General features: G+C 56.5%; 1 protein-coding gene across 1 annotated transcript in view; it reads left to right on the forward strand.

Annotated features, from left to right (window-relative positions):
• LOC101939127 (START domain-containing protein 10-like) overlaps positions 1 to 22,235 on the forward strand; it is a 41,423-nt gene extending 19,188 nt beyond the window's left edge. The window contains exons 2-6 of the mRNA XM_005280925.4: positions 10,749 to 10,896; positions 11,847 to 11,950; positions 12,253 to 12,370; positions 14,169 to 14,221; positions 21,165 to 22,235. Coding sequence (XP_005280982.1) covers positions 10,749 to 10,896; positions 11,847 to 11,950; positions 12,253 to 12,370; positions 14,169 to 14,221; positions 21,165 to 21,377 — 636 coding nt within the window. The 3' untranslated portion in view covers positions 21,378 to 22,235. The remainder of the gene's footprint in view (positions 1 to 10,748; positions 10,897 to 11,846; positions 11,951 to 12,252; positions 12,371 to 14,168; positions 14,222 to 21,164) is intronic.
• Positions 22,236 to 22,550: the final 315 nt, after the last annotated feature.

Here is a 22,550-nt window from a genome sequence, read left to right on the forward strand (position 1 = left end):
GGCGTCCGATTTTGAGCAGCCAGACACCAGGACAATTAGAAGAGCACAGCAAGGTGCACTGTGCATCAGAGAGGCTTTGAAAACCAGTTTCATGACTGGCCAGGCTTCGGTGTGACAGTTGTGTATGTTTCTCCTTGATGCAAACCCGCCCCCTTTGTTGATTTTAATTCCCTGTAAGCCAACCACCCTCCCCTCTTCAAAATAAAGTAACTATTGTTTTGAAACCATGCATTCTTTCTTTATTAATTCCGCCCCCCCCCCCCCCCGCCTTTTTGGGCATCTGGGTGAGGAGGCTATGGAACATGGGGAGGAGGGGAGGCGGTTATACAGTGGATGCAGCGGGGATCTGTGCTCTTGTTGGCTTTCCTGCAGCCCCAACAGATGCTTTATCACATCCGTTTGCTTCCCCATTAGCCTCAGCATCACGTCCTGCCTCCACTCTTCACGCTCACTTAATTCTTTCCTGGCCTCTGCCACTGAATGCCTCCATGCATTAAGCTGTGCCCTATCAGTGCGGGAGGACTGCATAAGCTCAGAAAACATGTCATTGCAAGTGCGGTTTTTTTGCATGGCAGGGCTCTGTCTGGCTTTGCAAAGGAGTCCATGAGTTATGCATTAGTGATACTGAGCTGCTGAGATACAAGGCCTGTCCTGCTGGAACACCAAAGCACTTTCATGGATGGTGCCCACATAGTGCAGCCCAGGGGAGCAGCTGCTGATTTCCACCGCCCTCCCCCAGCCCATGATCCCCAGTCAGTGCCATGGCCCCGTGCAGGCTCTGCTAGGCACGAAGGGGAGAAGGGCTCATGCTCCGAGAGGAGAGTGAGGTGCTGTCCAGGGTTCTATACTGTGCTTCCAAATCTGAGCTGGCCCCAGTGCAGCAGGGGGCGCTCTAATGCTGCGCTGGCTGAGGCACTAGCCACACATGGGCATACACACCACCCATGGCATGCTCGGGGGCTGTCAGCATTCCAAGAGTCACATGGATGCTTGGAGCCCACAGCAGGCTGCCATAGTCAGATCCCCACTGGCGGCATTTCCCTCCTGTGGAACTGGCCTGAGCCCAACCGCAGCAAGCCCTGGATGTGGGAACTAGTATGGAGCGCAAGCACCTTAGAGTAGCTGGGAAGGCCCCCGGGGGTTAACTAGCCAGCAGGGGCAGGGTGTTCCCAGAAGCATGTTTATCCCCAGAGAGAGGGTCCCTTGGACTGCTCTGCTCCAGTTGAGGCTGCACGGATTTCACAGCCTGCCTTGTGGTCAGCAAAGGCTCAAGGGGGAATCTGGTGACGCTCCCGGGGGCTATTCAGGGTAATAACAGAAAATGCATTGAGTCCTGTAGACGAGCAGCTGTTCTGCATCTTCTCCAGCCAGTGATCGCAGGGCAGGAGGAGAGTGGCCCTGCCATTGGTGAGGTCACCAGGACAGAGCTGGCCCCATGGCACAGCTGCCATGCCATGTCTGTGACACAGGGACTGTCAAAGGCACCAGGACATCACCTGGGGAGACCGACATGGGCAGACGGGCACAGGGCCAGGAGCAGCAGAAGGGTCGATATACCTGGCACTGTGGGCAGCACAGGTCCCATGGGTGGAGCGGGGGGATAGCAGTAACATACTAGTGGGTAGGAAGGGAAAGGGAATTTAAAAATTGCTACTTGCCTATTAATGGTGCAAACCAAATTCTTCATCTTCCATCTGTTACTCATTCCTCCACACCCCACCCCGCACCGAGTGTCACAACACGGGGTACCCTCCCCACAGGGGCCCTGTGTATCACAGCATGGGGGTACCCGCCTCACAGGGCCCTGTGTATCACCGCACAGGGGTATCCCCCACACAGGGGCCCTGGGTATTCCTGCATTGAGGTACCTGCCCCACAGGAGCCCTGGGTATCCCCGCACGGGGATACCCACCCCACAGGGGCCTGGGTATTGCTGCATGGGGATACCCTCCACAGGGTGCCTGGGTATCTCCGTACAGGATATCTGCCCCACGGGGGCCTGAGTATCCCTGCATGGGGGTACCTGCCCCACAGGGGTCATTCCTAACTATGAATGCTTTTACCATCTCTCCTGCCTGCTGGGCTAGCTCTCCTGCACTGCTCATGTGTGATGTGCATCCATCAGGCAGGGTGTCAGAGGGCAGAAAACAATACATCAGCCATGGGCTCCTACGGTGTCTGGCCCAGTGCATTATGGGCCAGTGCTAGCTGGGGAGATTCATTGAGATTCAATATTGACTTCTTGAGCTGCCTCTATATACACTGATTGCCCAGTCTGTGGGATGTGGGACAGCTGCTCCCCCTCCTGAGCTAGACAAGGTGCACTGTGCCCGCCCCCACTCACTCTCCAGACCTGACCCCCCACACACACACTCCCCATTGTGGGGCTCAGGGCCGGCTCCAGGGTTTTGGCCGCCCCAAGCAGCCAAAACCAAAAAAAAAAAAAAAAAAGCCGTGATCGCGATCTGCGGCGGCAATTTGGCGGGAGGTCCGCCGAATTGCCGCCGAATACCTGGACCTGCCGCCCCTCTCCCGACCGGCCACCCCAAGCACCTGCTTGAGAAGCTGGTGCCTGGAGCCGGCCCTGGTGGGGCTAGCCCTGCAGTACACAGGGAGGAAATTGTTCCTCTGCCACTGAAATGGAGCTGGGGCCACATGGAGCTGAGCTGGAGGTGGCTTAGGCCATGTACAGCTTTGCCCCCATTCAGAACGTGTACAGGCTGTGTGAACATGGGCAGGTGGAGAGTCTCTTTAGGCGAATGGCCACACAGTGTGTGTCCTCTGGCGGGTGTGTAACTGTGCATGGAAGCGTGTGTGTGTGTGGGGAGGGGGGGGTGATTCTCTGTGTGTGTGTGGGGGGGGGGGTGATTCTGTGTGTGGGTGCATGCACACACATGTGCTGTGGATGGCAGAATGGCCAAGTGCTTAGGCATCAGCTGGGGCCTTGGAAGGCATGGGTTCAGGTCTCTGCCACAGTCTCCCTGTGTGACCTTGGGCCAGTCACTCAGCCTGCCTGGGCCTCAGTTTCCCCCCGTTAAATGGGGCTGTTGGTGCTATCCGGCCTCCCCAAGGTGGCTATCGATGTGGGGCTCAGAGACTACAACAATGGGAGCAGGTACATGGCATAACTATTGCAACTGCTTTAGAAAACTTGCACTGAATGCTCAGCCCATCGTAACTCAGCAACTTGCCGCCACAACCAGGTAGCGAGGTAGTCTGGAACTCACGTTCTGTTCTGAACCCTCACTCAGATCCTCCTCAGAAGGCTGGAGATGGGGAGTGAGAGGGCAGACTCTGCAATCAGTCTGGCAGTGCATCGTGGTCCATCAGTGCCACTCAGTGCACGCACCTTGAAGGCAGAACTTGCACTGTTGTCACCAGGGGCCTGGCTTGGCTGCAGAATCATTGTGGCAGGTGGTGCACAGGAGAAGGGAGCCCGGAGCTCAGGCTGGCAGTCAGAACAAGCCTGTGGAGCAAGCATGTCTGAGCTGAAGTCGCTGGGGGAGCTGCACCCACAGCTCACTGGGCTGTTTACAGAGGCACATTCAGTTCAACAGAACACAGGCGCTCTTAAAACTCCACATGTTTGCAATCCAAAACCCTTAGCTCTGCCCCCAGCCCCGCTCCCCAGGGCTCGTAGGGAGCCTGAGGAGCAGCCCAAGTTCAGAAACGTTTCACGGCACTGCCCCCGCCGAAAGCGCCCCGATTCTGGCCATGGGCTTCAGTGTGTCTGTGACTGTCGGACCCCGGTGCTCGCCAGGCCGGGGGATTGCAATGGAGCCTGTGAACGGCTTGGGAACAAGGGGGTGCAGGCCAAGTGGGGTTTCCCATCTATGTGGCACAGTCTGGGGGTCCCTGGATCGCCAGGGACCTGTTTCTGTGGGGCAGGACGGTGTTTTGCAGAGGGGCTGGGTTGCAGAGGGGCTGAGTTGGGGACTTTGGCCTCTGTTGGAAAAGCCATGGAGATCCACTGGCTGGGAGCTGGGGTGTTCCTGGTGGGCGGGGAAAGGGGAGCTGACACAGGGGGAAGCTGCAGAGACGTATGCCCCAATTTCCCAGCTGTGAAACTCTAACCCCAGTGAGCTAGGGATGCTTTAATGCATGGAGTTCTTGTAAGCATCTTTCTGGCTGAGCTCTGCTAAGCCCACCTCTCAACTCCTCCAGTTAGCTGAGTCAAGCTGCAGAGCTGGGGGCTTGGAACCTGCCCACCCCACCACACTGTTGCTCAGATACTTTTCAGCATTGCGCAGTTGGCCAAGTGCACTTTGGGCGTATCCTCACTGGCCTTGCACAGGCAGTACAGCAGAAGAGGGGGCCCGGGCCTCTCTGTCCTAGGTACAGCTTCACCATGCACCCAGCAGTGCCCATCAGGGCGGGGTCAAAGGCGGCAGGCCTAGGAGGTGGATGTGCGATGGGGGCAGTCAGCAGGCTGCCAGACATCCCAGCGCCTGCTCACAGGAGGAGAGGAAAGAGACAATAATGTTTCACTAGCGCCGTGACGGGGCATCTGTTCTGCAAACAAACCGGGCCACGAGGTGCCTGTGGGGGACTGCTGAGGGGAGCTGGGCAGGCTGTTGGAGATTAATGGAGGGGGTGACAATGGCAGCCTATACAAAGGACTGTCTCTAGTTACCTGGCGGCTGCTGAGCACCTCATCAAAAATGCAGGGCCTCTAATGAGGGGTCGTAGACGTCTCCATCAGCCCACCCGGTGCTGCAGCCACACAGCATTGAGGTGCACCCAGGCTGGGTGGGCTCATCAATAATGCACCCGCTCTCTTGAGGATTTGATAACGCACTGCAGCTTGGGTTACCAGTTAATAGCTTTGGTTACCGCTGATCTCACAGGGCCCAGCCAGGGGCCAGGGAGAGAAACCCAACCCTGCTTGCTCTGGAGTATGATTTGGATGGGACAATGCACGGGGATGGCCGGATCGGTTTTCAGATGAGAGGGTTTGGTGGGGTGTGGGGGGCGGGGGGAGATTGGCTGCCTGCAGCATTCACGGCCCCAGGGCCCAGGAGATGCTCGCCTCTCACACCCTCACCTGGTGGCAGAGATCTCCCGTCCAGCATGCAGCTGCCCCTTGTCTCAGGGAGTGAGAGGCCAAGCCATTGGGCAAAACAAGGCATGCCCAGGCAAGCGCTCTGACAGTTCCGGGCCATCCCAGCACCAATGCCAGCCTATCTGCATAGATTCTACCTCTCGGGAGCTGGGCCAGTGCTCGTTGCCCACACCTTCCTGGGGCAGAGAGTAGCGAGTCTCCCAAATACCCCAGCCTCTGCAGGGCCTCAGGGGCCTGTCCCCCTGCAGTGAAGGTGGGTGGGATGGCTCCAGGACTCTCCCAAAAAGACTCCCATGCAGCTAGGTCAGGAGCTGGAGCCACCAGCTGGCTTCCTGCCCTGCCAGCAGCAGTAGGAATGGACCCACCCTCTCTGGACCTGGCACATGAGCCTCGCCTGTCTGAGCTACCAGACCCACTACGACCTCCTACCCAGTGGAGTGCTCTGTGCATCAGCCCCTGGAGGGGGACAGAGAGCCCCAGCCCAGAGAACAGAGCAGAAAGCCACAACCTCCAGGCAGGTAGCAGAGCCTCAGCAGGACTGGGATCCCATGAACTTCCTGCCAATCACCTCCCTCCATCCTGCCCACCCTGCCGCTGACAGTGAGACGCACCAGAAACAGCAAACACAGGCTCTGGGGGAAGCAGCACTCCTCCTCTGAGCATTGAGGGGGCCTGGGGTCTTCGGCGGCAGAGGTCCTTCCGCTCCGCATCTTCGGGGCACTTTGGCGGCGGGTCCCGGAGTGACTGAAGAACCCGCCGCCGAATTTCTGCCGAAGATCCGGAGTAGAAGGACCTCCTGTGACGAAGTGGGGCTGTTCTTAATGTTTTCCTCAGTTTCCCCTATGCAGTTCTTAAGTATCTAGGTGGTGGGATAAGGGTGTATGGTTGCTACAGAGCAAAGGGCCAGTGCACATAAATGCCCGACACTCTGTCTCCTAGCAACTGATGGCCTGGGCCCCTCCTCTGCAAAGGTGCCAACTGAAGGTGTTGGAGACAAAAGGATCAGGTGACCTCCTGGCCCGGGAAAGAAACAAAGCCCAGAGAAGGAGGGGCTGAACAGGGGTTGGAGTTTGGAACTAGCTGGGGACTGGAAGGGAGGGCAGACGGGGGTCTGCCTCGCTGGGCCCCGGAATGGACCCGGCGGAGGGGTCCCGTTCGCTGGACCTACAAGCTCTGTTTTAGACCATGTTCCTGTCATCTAATAAACCTCTGTTTTACTGGCTGGCTGAGAGTCACGTCTGACTGCGAAGTGCGGGGTGCAGAACCCTTTGGCTTCCCCAGGACGCCGCCGGGGCAGACTCGCTGTGGGAAGCGCACAGAGGGACATATGCTGAATGCTCCCAAGAGAGACCCAGGAGGTGAAGCCGTGTGAGCTTCTTGCCCTGAAGACGGTCTACTCCGAGGGAGAGGAGGCTCCCCAAAGTCCTGACTGGCTTTGTGGGGAGCAGTTCCAGAGCATCGCCCGGGGACTCCGTGACACCTCCCGCCGCTGAATTTCTGCTGCAGGCAGCAAAATACTGCCCCCCAAATCCTGCCGCCCTAGGCGGCCGCCTAGGGTCACCTAGTGGAAGCGCCAGCCCTGGAAGACCCAGCACGGCCGCTGACCAGGCCGCAGCAGCAGGACCTGATCCCAGCACAAGTGGGAGCCACATGATCAGACCCACAGAGGGCAGGGATGGTCGTTTCTGCCAGAGACCTCGATGAGGGGCACTGCTCAGAGCCCAGATGCAATGGTCAGATGTCCAAGGAGAGACCAAAGCTCAAAACAGTTGCTCTGTTAGCTCAAGTGGTAGAGGTTTGCACTGCACTCAGAAATTCTGAGTTCAAACTCTGCTGGTGACTGAGGCAAAGATGCTTACAGTTATATATGTGTAAGCAGAGTCAGGATGAGCTCTACCCTGACATCTGGTGGTGAATTGTGGCGAGTTGTGCAAGAGAACTTCAGGGGCTGATCTTATTTGCATAGGCATACCCACCCAGCCTAGCATGAGTCCACAGCAGCCCAAATGATCACTTTGGCTGCTGTGGGATCCCCAGTTTCTCTGTTATTGGGGCAGGAAGAATAAAGTGTAGTTACCCTGATTATGTGAATCAAGGACAGTGGAACTGTTTTATGACAGAGAGACTCGCCATCAACTAAGTAGCACTCGCTAGACAAGGGACATGGGTTCTAAAACCCAGTGAATTAAGAGAGGCTTGGGGTAGGGATGTGTATCTGATAGTAGGGTAGTTGTTTGTGGGTGTGAAACACTATTTGTACTGTCTCTGCTGTGGAATATCAGAGCTAATTTTGATTCTATTTAGAGTGTAGTTATAGGCTGTTAAGCTGAAGTCACTTTGTGCTAATAGTGCACCAGTACTGAGGCTCCTCTACTACTAAAAGCTAAAATTGCTGGGTGCTTGTGGGAAAGGGCTGAAGATATATTGCTGAGCAGCTAGTGGAGTATGTTTGTGGGACAGCTGGAGCAGCTCACAGAATGGCTGGTGGAGTGGAGTAGCTGGTGGAGTGGCTTGTGGTGAAGGCTGCAGCACAGCCCCATGGAGAGGCGGGGCAGTCAGTCTTGGACCGCGTAAGGTGCCCCTTAACACCTCGGTTCCCCCACCCACCCATTTCCACCTAGGCTGGAAGGTAAAACTTTGCAGATAAACTTTTGAACTCTGGGGCTGCACTGACCAGGGACAGAGACTTTTGGGTGATTTTTTTGGGTTGCTGGACTTAAGACCCTGAGTGGAAAAGGACACTGCCAAACTTACTTGGGGATGGGTCTTTTGCTCATGGTTTGTGTTATGAATCCTGTTTGTGGTGTTTCCCCAACGTAATACTGCATTGTTTCCCTCCTTTATTAAAAGCATTTTGCTACACTCAGACTCCATGCTTGCGAGATGAGAAGTATTGCCTCTTAGAGGCGCCCGGGGGTGGTATGTAATTGTCCCAGGTCACTGGGTGGGGGCTCGAGCTGGTTTTGCATTGTGTTATTGAAATGGAACACCTAGATACTGAACCCAGCCCTTGTTGCTGCCAACTCAGACAGGCAGAAGGGTTACATATGAATGAATTTTGGAGGGTGGTGAAGCACTGGAATGAGTTACCTAGGGAGGTGGTGGAATCTCCTTCCTTAAAAGTTTTTAAGATCAGGCTTGACAAAGCCTTGGCTGGGATGATTTAGTTGGGGTTGGTCCTGCTTTGAGCAGGGGGTTGGACTAGATGACCTCCTGAGGTCGCTTCCAACCCTGATATTCTATGATTCTATGATTCCCTGAGTGCCCTCTGCGGCTGGGGCTGGGCTCAGTTGTGGCATTTGGCTTGGCTTGGCATTTTTAATATGCATTTAATTCCAGCCTCTGCCAGGTGCCAGAGGCAGCCCCTTGGGATCCCTGGCCCAGGTCATGTGACTGGGGCAAGGGAACAAAGCCAGCATCCCTGGGTGTCACACATTAATTCCCCAGGCCAACCCCTCCCCCCCCCCCCCCCCCCCGATCTCAGGCTCCCATAAGCCCACTGCACTGCCAGCTGGCTGCACACCCAGCAGAATCCACCCCAGCCTGGCTCTGTGTGACTGAAGAGCGGGTTTGGGAGCTGAGGCAGACCTGGGCAGGCGGGCACCCAGACTCAGGGAAGTGTTAATGGCAGTGTGGCTACTGGGAGGGTCCCCTCGGCCGTCCTGGAAAGTCGGATGTTTGAAAACCCTGCTTTAGAAATCCATTACCTAGAGGAGGGGCGATCGGTTGTTCTCCTTAGCCCCAGGAAAGGACAAGAAGCAATCGGCTTCCATTGCAGCCTGTGTGGTTCAGGATGGACATTAGGAAACATTCTCTACCAGTCAGGGTAGTTAAGCACTGGAATAAATTGCCCAGGGAGGTTGTGGACTCTGCCAATGGAGATTTTAAAGAGCAGGTTAGACAAACACTCATCAGGGATGGTCATAAGAACAGACATACTGGGTCAGACCAAAGGTCCATCTAGCCCAGTATCCTGTCTTCTCACAGTGGCCAATGGCACGTGCCCCAGAGGGAAAGAACAGAACAGGTAATCATCAAGTCATTCATTCCCTGTCACCTATTCCCAGCTTCTGGCAAACAGAGGCTAGGGACAGCACCCCTGCCCATCCTGGCTAATAGCCATTGATGGACCTATCCTCCATGAACTTATCTAGTTCTTTTTTGAACCCTGTTATATTCTTGGCCTTCACAACATCCTCTGGCAAGAAGTTCCACAGGTTGACTGTGCGTTGTATGAAGAAATACTTCCTTTTGTTTGTTTTAAACCTGCTGCCTATTAATTTCATTTGGTGACTCCTAGTTCTTGTTTTATGAGTAAATAATACTTCCTTATTTACTTTCTGCACACCAGTCATGATTTTATAGACCTCTATCATATCCCCCCATAGTTGTCTCTTTTCCAGACTGAAAAGTCCCAGTCTTATTAATCTCTCCTCATACAGAAGCCGTTCCATACCCCTAATCATTTTTGTTGCCCTTTTCTGAACCTTTTCTAATTCTAATATATCTTTTTCGAGATGGGGTGACCACATCTGCACACAGTATTCAAGGTGTGGGCGTACCATGGATTTATATAGAGGCAATATGATATTTTCTCTTATTATCTATCCCTTTCTTGATGATTCCAAAAATTCTGTTCGCTTTTTTGACTGACGCTGCACGTTGAGTGGATGTTTTCAGAGAACTATCCACAATGACTCCAAGATCTCTTTCTTGAGTGGTAACAGCTAATTTAGACCCCATCTTTTATATGTATAGTGTGACAAAGTTCCTCCTCTATCTTGGTGGGTCCTGCGCTATTTGGCGGATTTTCTTGCCTCAGAGATTCACCATGTGGGTTGGGGAACAGCCCAGAGACCTTCCCCTCTGGGAGAACCCACAGTCCAGGTCAATTGGGAGGTCTGGGGGGAACCTGGGCCCGCCCTCTACTCCGGGTTCCAGCCCAGGGCCCTGTGGACTGCAGCTGTTTATAGTGCCTCCTGTAACAGCTGCATGACAGCTACAACTCCCTGGGCTACTTCCCCATGGCCTCCTCCAAACACCTTCCTTATTCTCACCACAGGACCTTCCTTCTGGTGTCTGATAACACTTGTGCTCCTCAGTCCTCCAGCAGCACACCCTCTCAACTCCTTGCGCCTCTTGCTCCCAGCTCCTCACACTTGCACCACAAACTGAAGTGAGCTCCTTTTTAAAACCCAGGTGTCCTAATTAGCCTGCCTGCCTTAACTGGTTCTAGCAGGTTCCTGATTACTCTAGTGCAGCCCCTGCTTTGGTCACTCAGGGAACAGAAAACTATTCATACAGTGACCAGTATATTTGTCCTCTACCAGACTCCTGTATCCCACTGGTCTGGGTCTGTCACAATAGTTAGTCCTGCCTCAGTGCCGGGTGCTGGACTAGATGCCCTCTGGAGGGCTCTTCCAGCCCTAGGTTGCTGTTATCCTAGCACGCACTCTGCTGGGCCACCCCCCATACATATCCACACACTAACCGCGATGAGCCACACTACTCCTTTGTGCCGATGTACCTGACATTCATGGGCAGATGGCTGCTGTCACACACATGTGCCCCTCTCTCACACTTGCCTCTGGTGCGCCCTGCCCATGCCCCCAGGCCCGTGTGGGCATGCTGGGCTCCTGTCAGAGCCTCGCTGACTGCAAGCCCTCCCTCCATCCTCCCCTTGCAGCTGCGCATCGCCTGCAAGGACGTGCCGGCCGCGACACTCTATGACGTGCTGCACGACACCCACTACCGCAAGAAATGGGACTCCAACGTCATTGAGACCTATGACATTGGGCGCCTGACAGCCAATGCCGATGTGGGATACTATGCCTGTGAGTGGGGGCAGCGGGGGGCTGGGGAGATAGTGCAACACTCCTACCCTCCCCTGGGCCCCTCACCTGCCACCCTTCACGTCAGGCAGGGCCTAGTGTTGCCAGGCATATGGTTTTCGACCACAAAAAGGACCCTGGAGCCTCCGATCGGCACCAGTGACCGGGCCGTTGAAAGTCCGGTTGGCAGCGCAGCGTGGCTAAGGCAGGCTCCCTGCTTGCCCTGGCTCCGCGCTGCTCCGGGAAGCAGCCACTAGGTCCCTGTGGCTCATACGCGGCCAGGGAGGCTCCACGCACTGCCCCCGCCCAAGTGCCAGCTCCACAGCTCCCATTGTTCCAGGAACCGTGACCAATGGGAGCTGTGGGGGGCGGTGCCTGAGGGTGTGAAGGCACCACGCAGATGTGCCTGCCACCCATGCGCCTAGAGGCCACAGGGACCTGGCAGCCGCTCCCTTGGAGCCATGGTAAGTGCTGCTAGGACCCCGCACCCCCTCCCAACCCCCCTGCCCCAGCCCGGAGCCCCCTCCTGCTCCCCAAACCCTTTATCCCCAGCCCCACCCCAAGTCTGCACCCCCCCACTCCAATCCTCTGGCCCAGCCCAGAGTCCCCTCCCGCACCCCAAGCCCCTCATTCCCAGCCCCAACCTAGAGCCTGCACCCCCAGCCCAGAGCCCATACCCCCTCCCTCTCCCCAACCCCAGCCCAGTGAAAGTGAGTGAGGATGGAGAAGAGTAGCAATGGGGGGGGGGGGATGGAGCGAGTCGGGGGGGCGTGACCTCTGAGAAGGGGCGGGGCAGGGTTATTCGGTTTTGTGTGATTAGAAAATTGGGAACCGTACCTGGCCCTGCAAAAGGTCCTAGCTGTGCGAGTGAACCCAGGGCAGGGTGTCCCTGGGAGGGAATTGGGGGACGTGCCTGCAGGTGCTTGCGGGATAACAGACTCTCTCCCTTGCAGGGAAGTGCCCGAGCCCCTTGAAGAACAGGGATTTTGTCACCCTGCGCTCCTGGCTGCCCCTGGGCAACGACTACATGATCATCAACTACAGCGTCAAGCACCCAGTGAGCTCCTACTCCGCTGACCGCAGCTCTTCTCCTGCTGCCTGGCACCACGCAGAGGTGCCAGGCCTCTACCGAGCTCCCCAGCCTGGCAACAGGCACTGGCCTTTTGGCTCAGGGGTGGGGGTCAGGGCAATGCTGGTGGGAAAGGCCCAGCCAGGCCAAGCCTTGGTTCCGGACCTGGCCTTCCAGCCACAGGGGGCACAACTTGTGGCAGAGCAGGCTGGAGCACAGCTCCTGTGTGGCGTGGCTGCCCGGTGAGCCGGTGCACAGCAGGCACTGATCTGTGTGTGGTGTCTCTACAGAAGTACCCACCACGGAAGGACTTTGTGAGGGCCGTGTCCCTGCAGACGGGCTACCTAGTCAAGGCCAATGGCCCCCACGGCTGCACCCTCTACTACCTCACCCAGGTGGACCCCCGAGGTGAGTGCCCAGCATGGCACATGAGCCAAGGGGAATGCTGCAGCTCCTCCTGGCGGGGCAGAGGCAGCTTTGGGGGGAGAGGCAGCCCTGTGCAGGGGGAAGTATTGCTTGACATGCTGTACCTGGGGGACACCCCCCCCCAAAGGGATTGGGCCAATTTCCCAGCACCCCCCAAACACAAAGCTGGTGATGAACAGTGGGGAAAGAACATGGACTGTCCCTAAGCCCTTTGCTTCCCTTCCCGTCCCAGCTGGGGCAGGGCAGCTCAGGGGACATCAGTAGGACAGCAGTAGACTATGTGAGAGCCAGACAGATGGACATACCCAGCTCCACCTGTCTGTCCAGTGCCCACGGGCTGGTGGGGCTTGCTGTCCACTCCCCCTGCTGCCCCATCCCCTTTCTCCACTGGGCTCCCTTGGGGACACTGCTGCACTCCTGTGCCCACCTTGGGTGGCCTGGCCCATTGGTTAGTGTTTGCCAGCTGCTGTGCCCTGTGCTTGGCTTTACCCGGCTCGCAAGCTGGTTATGTATTGTGTCTAGTTTTGGTCCCCCCACTACAGAAGGGATGTGGACAAACTGGAGCAAGTCCAGCAGAGGGCAAGAAAAATGATCAGGGGGCTGGGGTATATGACTTACACGGAGAGGCTGAGGAAACTGGGGTTTAGTCTGCAGAAGAGAAGAGTGAGGAGGGATTTGATAGCAGCCTTCAACTCCCTGAAGGGGGGTTCCAAAGAGGATGGAACTCAGCTGTTCTCAGTGGTGGCAGATGACAGAACAAGGAGCAATGGTCTCAAGTTGCAGTGGGAAAGGTCTAGGTTGGATATTAGGAAACACTATTTCACTAGGAGGGTGGTGAAGCACTGGGATGGGTTACCTAGAGAGGTGGTGGAATCTGTATCCTTAGAGGTTTTTAAGGCTGGCTTGACAAAGCCCTGGCTGGGATGATTTAGTTGGTGTTGGTCCTGCTTTGAGCAGGGGGTTGGACTAGATGACCTCCTGAGGTCTCTTCCAAACCTAACCTTCTATGATTCTATGTGCTGCAGCCTTCTCTTCCCTGCCGTCTCATCAGAACTAGCCCCTGGCTCCCTGCCCCGGAGCCCACCTCCAGGGCACTGCCAGCCCCACAGCCCTGCCCCCCCACAAGATCTGAGCTCATCTCTGGAGCACTGCCAGCCACACAGCCCTGCCCTCCGAGCTCTGAACCCATCCCCAGGGCACTGCCAGCCACACAGCTCTGCCCTCCCAAGCTCTGAGCCCATCTCCAGGGCACTGCCAAGCCCCACAGCCCTGCCCCCTGAGCCCATCCCCAGGGTACTGCCAGCCCCACAGCCCTGCCCCCCCAAGCTCTGGAGGCTGCTGTTGGGGGCCAGGCAGTTTCCATGGGGTGGCGCCTGGGAAATCTGCCCATCGGTTTTATGCATAAGCCGGTTTCCTGGTGGTGTCTGCAGCATTACTGACTTTCTGGGGTGGGGGAAGAGACCAAGCCAGACCACTGTGCGGCAGGCAGGCCTAGGAGCCCCGGGGAGTACTGGCCTTGTCTACACTAGTGCTCCAGCCCTGCTGTTACAGGAGATTTAACAACAAACTAAGTGTGGACAGGAGCTTAGAGCCCTCGTGAGGGGGCATCTGCGCCAGGGAGGGACTGGGCCCCACAGAGTGTACACTATCTGCTGCCAAGCTGCCTTTCTGGTATTTATGCCCTTACACTGCCAGACACAAGGACGGAGAGGGACAGACAGCCCCGGAGGAGCGCTGGGGCTGCCTCGCTTGCTGTCTGAGTAACTCGGGTTTGTTCTAGGTTCGTTACCAAAGTGGGTGGTGAACAAAATGTCGCAGTTTGTGGCGCCAAAGGTAAGCTGGGTGCGGAGGCGGCTGTGTTACTGCATGCTGGCAGGAGCAGCAGGCGCCAGCGGGTACATCCAGCTAGCAGCACCGCTCCCCTTTAGCAGAGTGACAGCTACGCCTGGAGGCTGTTATCAGAGTAAGGCCTGGTGAATGGAGCAGCCTCCGACCTAGCCTGGCCGTGCCCCCAGGCTGCTCACCCAGGCCTTGGCTACACTAGAAAGGGTTTGCCGGGACAGCTACACCAGCCGCAGGCCCCGAGTGACAACAGCTTGCAACGGCAAAAAGGCCTTTTGTCTTCTCAGCACCAGCTTGGCTAGTGCAGCCGAGGGGAGTGCCCCGTTGGGTGCAGCGTGACTGGTGAAAGGTGCTGTTCTGCCGGCATAGTCACACCCTGAGGGGCATGAGCTATCCCAGCAAAGGAGATTACAAAGACTGGAAAAGAGACGACTGAGTGAGACTATGATAGAGGGCAATAAAATCATGACTGGTGTGGAGACAGTGACTAGGGAAGTGCTATTCACCTCTTCACATAGCACACGAACCAGGGATCACCCACTGAAATTAATAGGCAGCAGGTTTAAAACAAACAGAAGGCAGTACTGGGGGGGGATAGCTCAGTGGTTTGAGCATTGGCCTGCTAAACCTAGGGTTGTGAGTTCAATCCTTGAGGGGGCCACTTAGGGATCTGGGGCAAAATCAGTACTTGGTCCTGCTAGTAAAGGCAGTGGGCTGGACATGATGACCTTTCAAGGTCCCTTCCAGTTCTAGGAGATGGGATATCTCCATTTCTTCACACAACGCAGTTAACCTGTGGAACTCATTGCTAGGGGAAGTTGTGAAGACCAAAAGTATAACTGGGTTAAAAAAAGAGGTAAGTTCATGGAGGATAGGCCCAAATGGCTAGTAGCCAGATGGGCAGGGATGCAAAACCATGCTCTGGGTGTCCCTAGCCTCTGACTGCTAGAAGCTGGGAGTGGAAGTCAGGGGATGGATCACTTGATTGTCTGTTCTGTTCATTCCCCCTGAAGCACCTGGCATAGGACACTGAGCAAGCTAGACCATTGCTCTGACCCAGTATGGCCACTCTTTTGCTGATATAAGCTGCATTTACACACATAGGCACCAACTTCTACTGGCGCCAGTGGGTGCTCTGCCCCCGCCTCCTCCCACCCCCATTCCAACCCCTTCCCCAAAGTCCCCACCCCAACTCCGCCCCCTCCCTGCCCCTATTCCGACTCTTTCCCCAAATCCCCACCCCAGCGTGCCACGTTCCCGCTCCTCCCCCTCTCTCCCAGAGCTTGCTACAGCTGTTTGGTGGCAGCAAGCACTGGGAGGTAGGAGGAGGAGTGGGGACAGGGTGTGCTCAGGGGAGGTGACGGAGGAGGAGGTGAGGTGGGGTGGGGCATGGTGGGGAGCTTGGCTGCACCCACTAATTTTGCCCCGTGGGTGCTCCAGCCCCAGAGCACCCACGGAGTCGGCATCTATGTTTACACAGGGAGTTTTGCCAGCAGAGCTATCCTAGCCAACAGAGCTAAGCCAGCAAAACTTCACAGTATAGACCTGGCCCAGGTCATTGTCTAGAACTCACACCAGGTTCATATCAGTGTCCCATAAGCAAATAGACACCAGATGCGGGAATGGTCCCGTTATTGTGAGGAACTTTCCTGGCTTATACACTACCCTGGTGAAATGGGCTAGCGGAAGGATCTGAGTCCTCGCTCCCACTTCCTTTACCCAGAGGCCTCCCTGCCCTTGAGGACTCCCCTTCCACTCTCCTGTCTGGCAGAGTCCTCGTAACCCCAACAAGGCAGGGCCCAGGATTCCTGAGCTACTCGACCCCCAACCTTGTCGTGGTCACTTAGGGCAGGGGCTAGGGTGTCCCCACTCTGGGGTGCACTCTCTGCACTGGATGCTTCCCTGACCCACTGATCATTGCATGCAGTTCAAAGCAAAAACAATTTATTAAGCAGCAACCGATTTAAAAGATAAGGAAAAATGGGAATGGTTAAAGGAAAACATGTCACCCCCACTCTGTGGCACGGGGACACACAACCAGCCATGGCTGGAATGTCAGGGCAGCTCACAGTCTGCTCCTCACAAGTTCCAGGCCTCCTTCTCAGGCCCTGGCTGTGCTGCAGGGATGCTGTAGGTCGGACACTTGCTCTGGCGGTGGCCACACGCCCTCAGGATCTAGGTGGCAGGACCCTTCTTCCCAGCATTGCCCCCACCCTGTCAGGGTTACGATCCCCCTCCAAGTCTGGCCTGTAGGGCCTCTTGGCTGGAGGCGTCTCCCTGAGCTGGGCCCGCTACCCAGGGTAGGGTGACCAGACAGCAAGTGTGAAAAATCAGCATAGGGGGTGGGGGGTAATAGGAGCTTATATAAAAAAAAGACCCTAAAATCAGGACTGTCCCTATAAAATCGGGACATCTGGTCACCCTAACCTGGGTCCCCCCTCACTTTCCCTAGCTGCTCACCACACCCGACTCCGGACTGATCCAGCTCCAGCTCCACTCTGCCTCAGCACTGCGGCTGCTCTGCCTCCAGCTCCCTGGGCTGCTTCTCTGGCCCCTCTGGCTCTGTGGCTGCAGCCCTTCTCCTAGCACTGACCTGCTCTCTGGGTTGCTTCTTTGCTTCTCTGGCTAGCACAGCTCTGCTCCCCAGCTCAGCATGGGCCCCTGCTCTCTCCTTAGCTCGGCCGCACTCTCTCTTACCCAGGTTTCAGAGTAGCAGCCGTGTTAGTCTGTATCCGCAAAAAGAAGAACAGGAGTATTTGTGGCACCTTAGAGACTAACAAATTTATTAGAGCATAAGCTTCCGTGGACTACAGCCCACTTCTTCGGGCATGCTCTAATAAATTTGTTAGTCTCTAAGGTGCCACAAATACTCCTGTTCTTCTCTTACCCAGGCAATTCCAGCTCACCCGGAGGGCGGGACCCACACTGGCCTCCTGACTCCCTGATTAGCCTGCCTGACCTGTCAATCAGGCTGACCTGGAGAATTGGCCTCTCCCCATTGCCCCTGGGGACTGTCAGTCTCAGGGTCCTGATTTCCCATTGACCCTTCCCCTTCCTTTTGGCACTGGGAGCTAGCCCACCAAAAAGCCCTCATTGAGTTTTAGTGAGGGGACAACAGTCCCCTTACATTCCCCCTTGCTAAAATATTGCCACAGGCACAATATTCACACCAGTATATCCTGGTCTCATATTAACAACATATACCCACATCATGTCATATAAAAAAACCATTAATAATTATCAAAAGAACATTTAACATATTTAACATTCTACATCTACTTCTTCATACTATACATGACAATATTATTTCAAACACTATATAGAACCAATAACAATCATCTCCAAGTTTAACAGGCAGTACAGCTTTAGTAGTTCTCTGGGATCTTCTTAAGACTGATGGTTCATTACCCATTTTTCTATTCCCCTGTACCCGGGTAACACCAGGTCAATTTGAGGGATCTGACCATTTTCGTCAGGGTTTGGGTTTGCCCCATTGGTTTCAGTCTCCTCGGGAGTCGGGACATGCTACTCTATGCCTCCTATGAGCCCTGGTCAGACTAAAAGTCCAATGTTTAGCTGGTCCCTATATACCACTCTCTCAGGACCTCCTCGTTCAGGCTGGATAGTATAAACCGGCAGTTCAGGATTGTTGTGGGTGACCACAGTACAGAGATTTGACTCCCACTTGTCCTGTATTTTATTACGCCTCCTGCATCTATGGCTACGAACTGGTACACAGTCACCAGGTCTGATGAGAGCCCCACTGGACTTGCGATCATAAGTCCTTTTCCCACTTTGGGCTGTGTCTTTAGTTGTACTGAGAGCAACTTCACTGGCTGTCTTTGGCCTGTCATGGACACCTTTGACCCAGTCATCAAAATTAGTCACCTCATCCTTAGAAAAGACTTCTTGATGCTTCTCTGGCAACTCCCCTAAGTTAGCCACCTGTGCAGGAATCAGCCCTTGGCGTGCCACTTGAACTGGAACTGGCAATCTCTCACCGCATCTTTCTCAAAGGCAACTTGTCCTCCCTTCTCCCTCCTTGTCACCCGCAGCTCATTTTCATTCTCTACAAATGTTACCTTCACCTGCGGAACCACTCCCTCAGGCCAGTGTACCTCTGCAGTTCTGTTTTGAGGCTGCAACTCCACAGCCTTCAAACTTGAGTTTAGAAGACTCACTGGTACTCTTCCTTTGATGGTATCAGTTGGTACATTGGCTGGCTGGAGCCCATTAGGTAGGCTTGCCCCAGATGTAGGCTCTACAAGAGCTCAATATCTACTGGTATTTCCTGGTACCCAGCAGTGTTCATCAAGGATCTTCCTTCTCCGAGGAGGAATAACTGTCTTCTGTTTTCTGCCCACTTTAACATTTCCAATCTGCCCCGCAGTGAATGGTTTTGCCTCTCCGCTCGAGTCAGTACTCTACTTAGCTTCTCTGATGCGCAGTGCGCCCTGCTGTGCTCTTCTAACTGCCCTGGTGTCTGGCTGTGCATAAGCAGCGGCCAGGCGATTTGCCTCAACTCCACCATAAACATCTCCCCCTTACTCTCACAGATATTGTGGAGCACACAGCAAACAGCAATAACACAACCAGCCATGGCTGGAATGTCAGGGCAGCTCACAGTCTGCTCCTCACACATCCCAGGCCTCCTGCTCAGGCCCTGGCTGTGCTGCAGAGATGCTGCGGGTCAGACACGCCCTCAGGCTCTAGGTGGCAGGACCCTTCTTTCTAGCATCACCCCCACCCCATTGAGGTTACGATCCTCCTCCAAGTCTGGCCTGCAGGGCCTCTTGGCTGTGGACATCTCCCTGTGCTGGGCCCACTGCCCAGGGTCCCCCCTTGCCTTCCCCGCCTGATCACCGCACCTGGCTCCGGACTACTCCAGCTCCAGCTCCACTCTGCCTCAGCTCCAGCTCCACTCTGCCTCAGCACTGTTGCTGCTCTGCCTCCAGCTCCCTGGGCTGCTTCTCTGGCACCTCTGCCCTGGTTGTTGCAGTTCTCCTCCTAGCACAGGTCTGCTCTCTGGGCTGCTTCTGTGGCTCTGCTCCCAGCACTGACCTGCTTCCTGGGCTGCTTTTCTAACCCCTCTGGCTGGCACAGCTCTGCTCCGCTGCTCATCTTGGGCCCCTGCTCTCTCCTTAACTTGGCCCCACTCTGTGACCCGGGCAGCTCCCTATCACCCGGAGGACAGGACCCTCCTGGTCCTGATTTCCTATTGACCCTTCCCTTTACTTTTAGTACTGGGAGCTAGCCAACCAAAAAAAACCCACTGAGTTTTACTAAGGGGACAACAGTCTCCTTATACACAGGTGACTGCGGGCCCAGGGAGGAGCAGGGCAGTTACAGGGAAATACAGATGGGCAAAGCAAGAAGAGACAAGGTTAAGCTAGGCCAGCCTGTGCAGCCATGGTATACCAATGGCATGGGTGTGTCCACCAGATCCCACCAGCGCAGCAGAAAACAGGGAATTGCTCTGGGAAGTCCCTCCCAGTCCTGGTGGATCCAGTCACCCCATGCATATAACGCAGCAACACTGCTGCAGCCTCGAAGATCAATTAGACCTCAGTGTGTCCAAGCCACTGCCCTGTAGTGCCTGTCAAGGTGCATTCTATGCGACCAGGGCCGGCTCCAGGCACCAGCCTGGCAAGCAGGTGCTTGGGGCGGCCGCTCTGGAGAGGGGCGGCACGTCCAGGTATTCGGTGGCAATTCGGCAGACGGTCCCTCACTCCCGCTGGGAGCAAAGGACCTCCCGCTGAATTGCCGCCGCAGATCACAATCGTGATCGTGGCTTTTTTTTTTTTGGCTGCTTGGGGCGGCCAAAACCCTGGAGCCGGCCCTGTATGCGACACATGGTCAGTGGTGAGCAGCTGCCTAGGGCCGTGGACCATCTAAGTGTGGCTGTGAGTTCACGCAGCTCCCAGCACTGTGGGCACAGCACATCTGTGACTCAATCCCATGCACACGCCCCCGCCCCACCCTGCTTGTGCGAGCTCACTGGCCTCTTGTTGCAGCTAAGAGCATCCAGAGCTTTGATTCGCTCAGGCCTGCTCCAGGACTTGCCCCTCCCTATGGAGCTGAGTTGTCTCTAAGTGGCCGCAGCAGCCCAGGTGGGGTGGGCACAGGGGAAGTTCAGAGACTGTGGTGCTGTGTGCACTACATGTCAGGACATGCTCAGAGCATGGAGCTGAGCCAGCCTGACACACCAACAGCAGGAACTCAAGGCAGAACATTTCCCCTGCTGGGGCACCCCCAGGTCACCCCACACCCAGCCTTGGGGTGCCATGGCACCAGCCCTCCCGGCCCCTCCCTCCTGGTTTCTGGGAAGGGGGTGGGGAGTGCTGTGCCCCATGGGTGATGCTGGGAGGGGCATCCCTCTATCCTTGGCTGCTGCAGGGAGGTTTCCCCTCTCCCCTGAGGCACTCAGGGTCTCCTCTCCTCGCCCTCCAGTGTGTTGGCCTTTCTCCTTCCCAGCTGGGTGTGCGGTGTGAGCAGAGAGAGGTGTTCCCCTGCTCTGGGATGGGGCTGGGTCTCTAATCCTAGTGGCTACAATGCCAGTCTGGCCGGCAGCAAGATTGCGGGGATGGGGCTTCCACGGCAAATGCAGCCCAGGGCTCCTATCCCACCTCTTGTGCGTGGGGCTGGAGCCAAGTCAATACCCTGCACGTGAGCATGGCTGTGAGACCACAGGCAGGGGAGGGCTCCCACTCCCACCTCCGCCCCCCACCCCAGAGCCCCCTTTAGGGGACCCTCAGCATGCCAGGGGAGCCTGGAGAGGGGCTCAGGAGAAAAGCACCCAAGGGCATTGCCCAGGCCTGGCAAGCTCCAGCCAATGGGAACAGACTTCAGGGCAGGCTCCAGCCCTGGGTCCCAGGGGGATGGGCAGATGGGCAATGGGGCTTGGTGACAGGCTGGGGCTGCTCTGCCCCTCCAGGCCATGAAGAAGATCTACAAGGCGGGGCTGAAGTACCTGGAGTGGAAGCAGAAGCACGAGCCTGGCTTTAAGCCCTGGGTGTACCCAGAGCAGAACACGCTACCCAGCATCAGCCTGGCCGAGCTGTCCCTGCAGCACGCCGACTCCCTGGAGAACATTGATGAGAGTGGCCTGGCTGAGGACAGGACGCACATCAGCGATGACGAGGCCTGAACGGGGCCCGCAGCCACCCTGCGCCTGCCAGCAGGGCTGGGGAGAGGCCGTGCCCCTGCCCCTCCACTGCATGCTCAGGGGCATTCAGCACCCACAGGAGCCTGGCAGTGGGTTGGGGGCATAGTTACAAATTTGTCTCCAGTGTTCTTGGTGTGAATGTATTCTTCAGCATCTTTTCATCCTGCTCCTGGTATACGGATCCCTCTGCTTGGGAGAGAGAACTGCCCCGACCCACCCACCTGGCACACAGAGCCCTTTGCTCGGGGGAGAGAACTACCCCGACCCACCCACCTGGCACACAGAGCCCTCTGCTCAGGAGAGAGAACTGCCCCGACCCACCCACCTGGCACACAGAGCCCTCTGCTGGGGGGAGAGAGAACTGCCCCGACCCACCCACCTGGCACACAGAGCCCTCTGCTCGGGGGAGAGAGAACTGCCCCGACCCACCCACTTGGCACACAGAGCCCTCTGCTCGGGGGAGAGAGAACTACCCCGACCCCCCCACCTGGCACACAGAGCCCTCTGCTCGGGAGAGAGAAGTGCGCTGACCCACCCACTTGGCACACAGAGCCCTCTGCCCGGGAGAGAGAACTGCCCCGACCCATCCACCTGGCACACAGAGCCCTCTGCTCGGGGGAAAATGCCCCTACTTTGCCTGACCAAAGTATCTCTGGGTCGCCACCCAGCCCCCCTGGGGATGCCCTGGCCAGAGATACAGAGCTGGCTGTGTAAGAAGGGGCCCCAGTGCAGGGGTGTTTCAGGGCCTCTCGGGGGACTGGGGATGGCAAGGGCAGAGCAGGGAGTAGGCATCAGCATTCCTACTCCTGGCTATTCCTTGGCTGCTGCAGGACGTAGTGGGGCCCTGAGGGGGATGGACTGGCCCCAGCAGCTCAGAGTAGAGCAGGCCCAAGCCGCCACCATCTGTCCCTGCGCCAGGCTCTGCAGCAGCACAGGGATGACTTGGGCCTGTATTTCCCTTCTCTGCTCCCATCCTTCCACTCAGCAGCTCACATAGACAGGATGGCCCCTCCCAGACCTCAGTGCTCCCAGCCCTGTGTTACCTGTTCAGCTCAGGGATGCCTCCCCAGCCCTACCCCTGGCATCTGGCCATCCCCTGGGAACTCAGTGGGGCTACTCCAGCCCAGCTCCATTCTGGGGCCCTGAGAGCACATG

The sequence above is a fragment of the Chrysemys picta genome, chromosome 8 (genome assembly GCF_011386835.1).
Source record: "Chrysemys picta bellii isolate R12L10 chromosome 8, ASM1138683v2, whole genome shotgun sequence".
NCBI lineage: Eukaryota > Metazoa > Chordata > Testudines > Emydidae > Chrysemys > Chrysemys picta.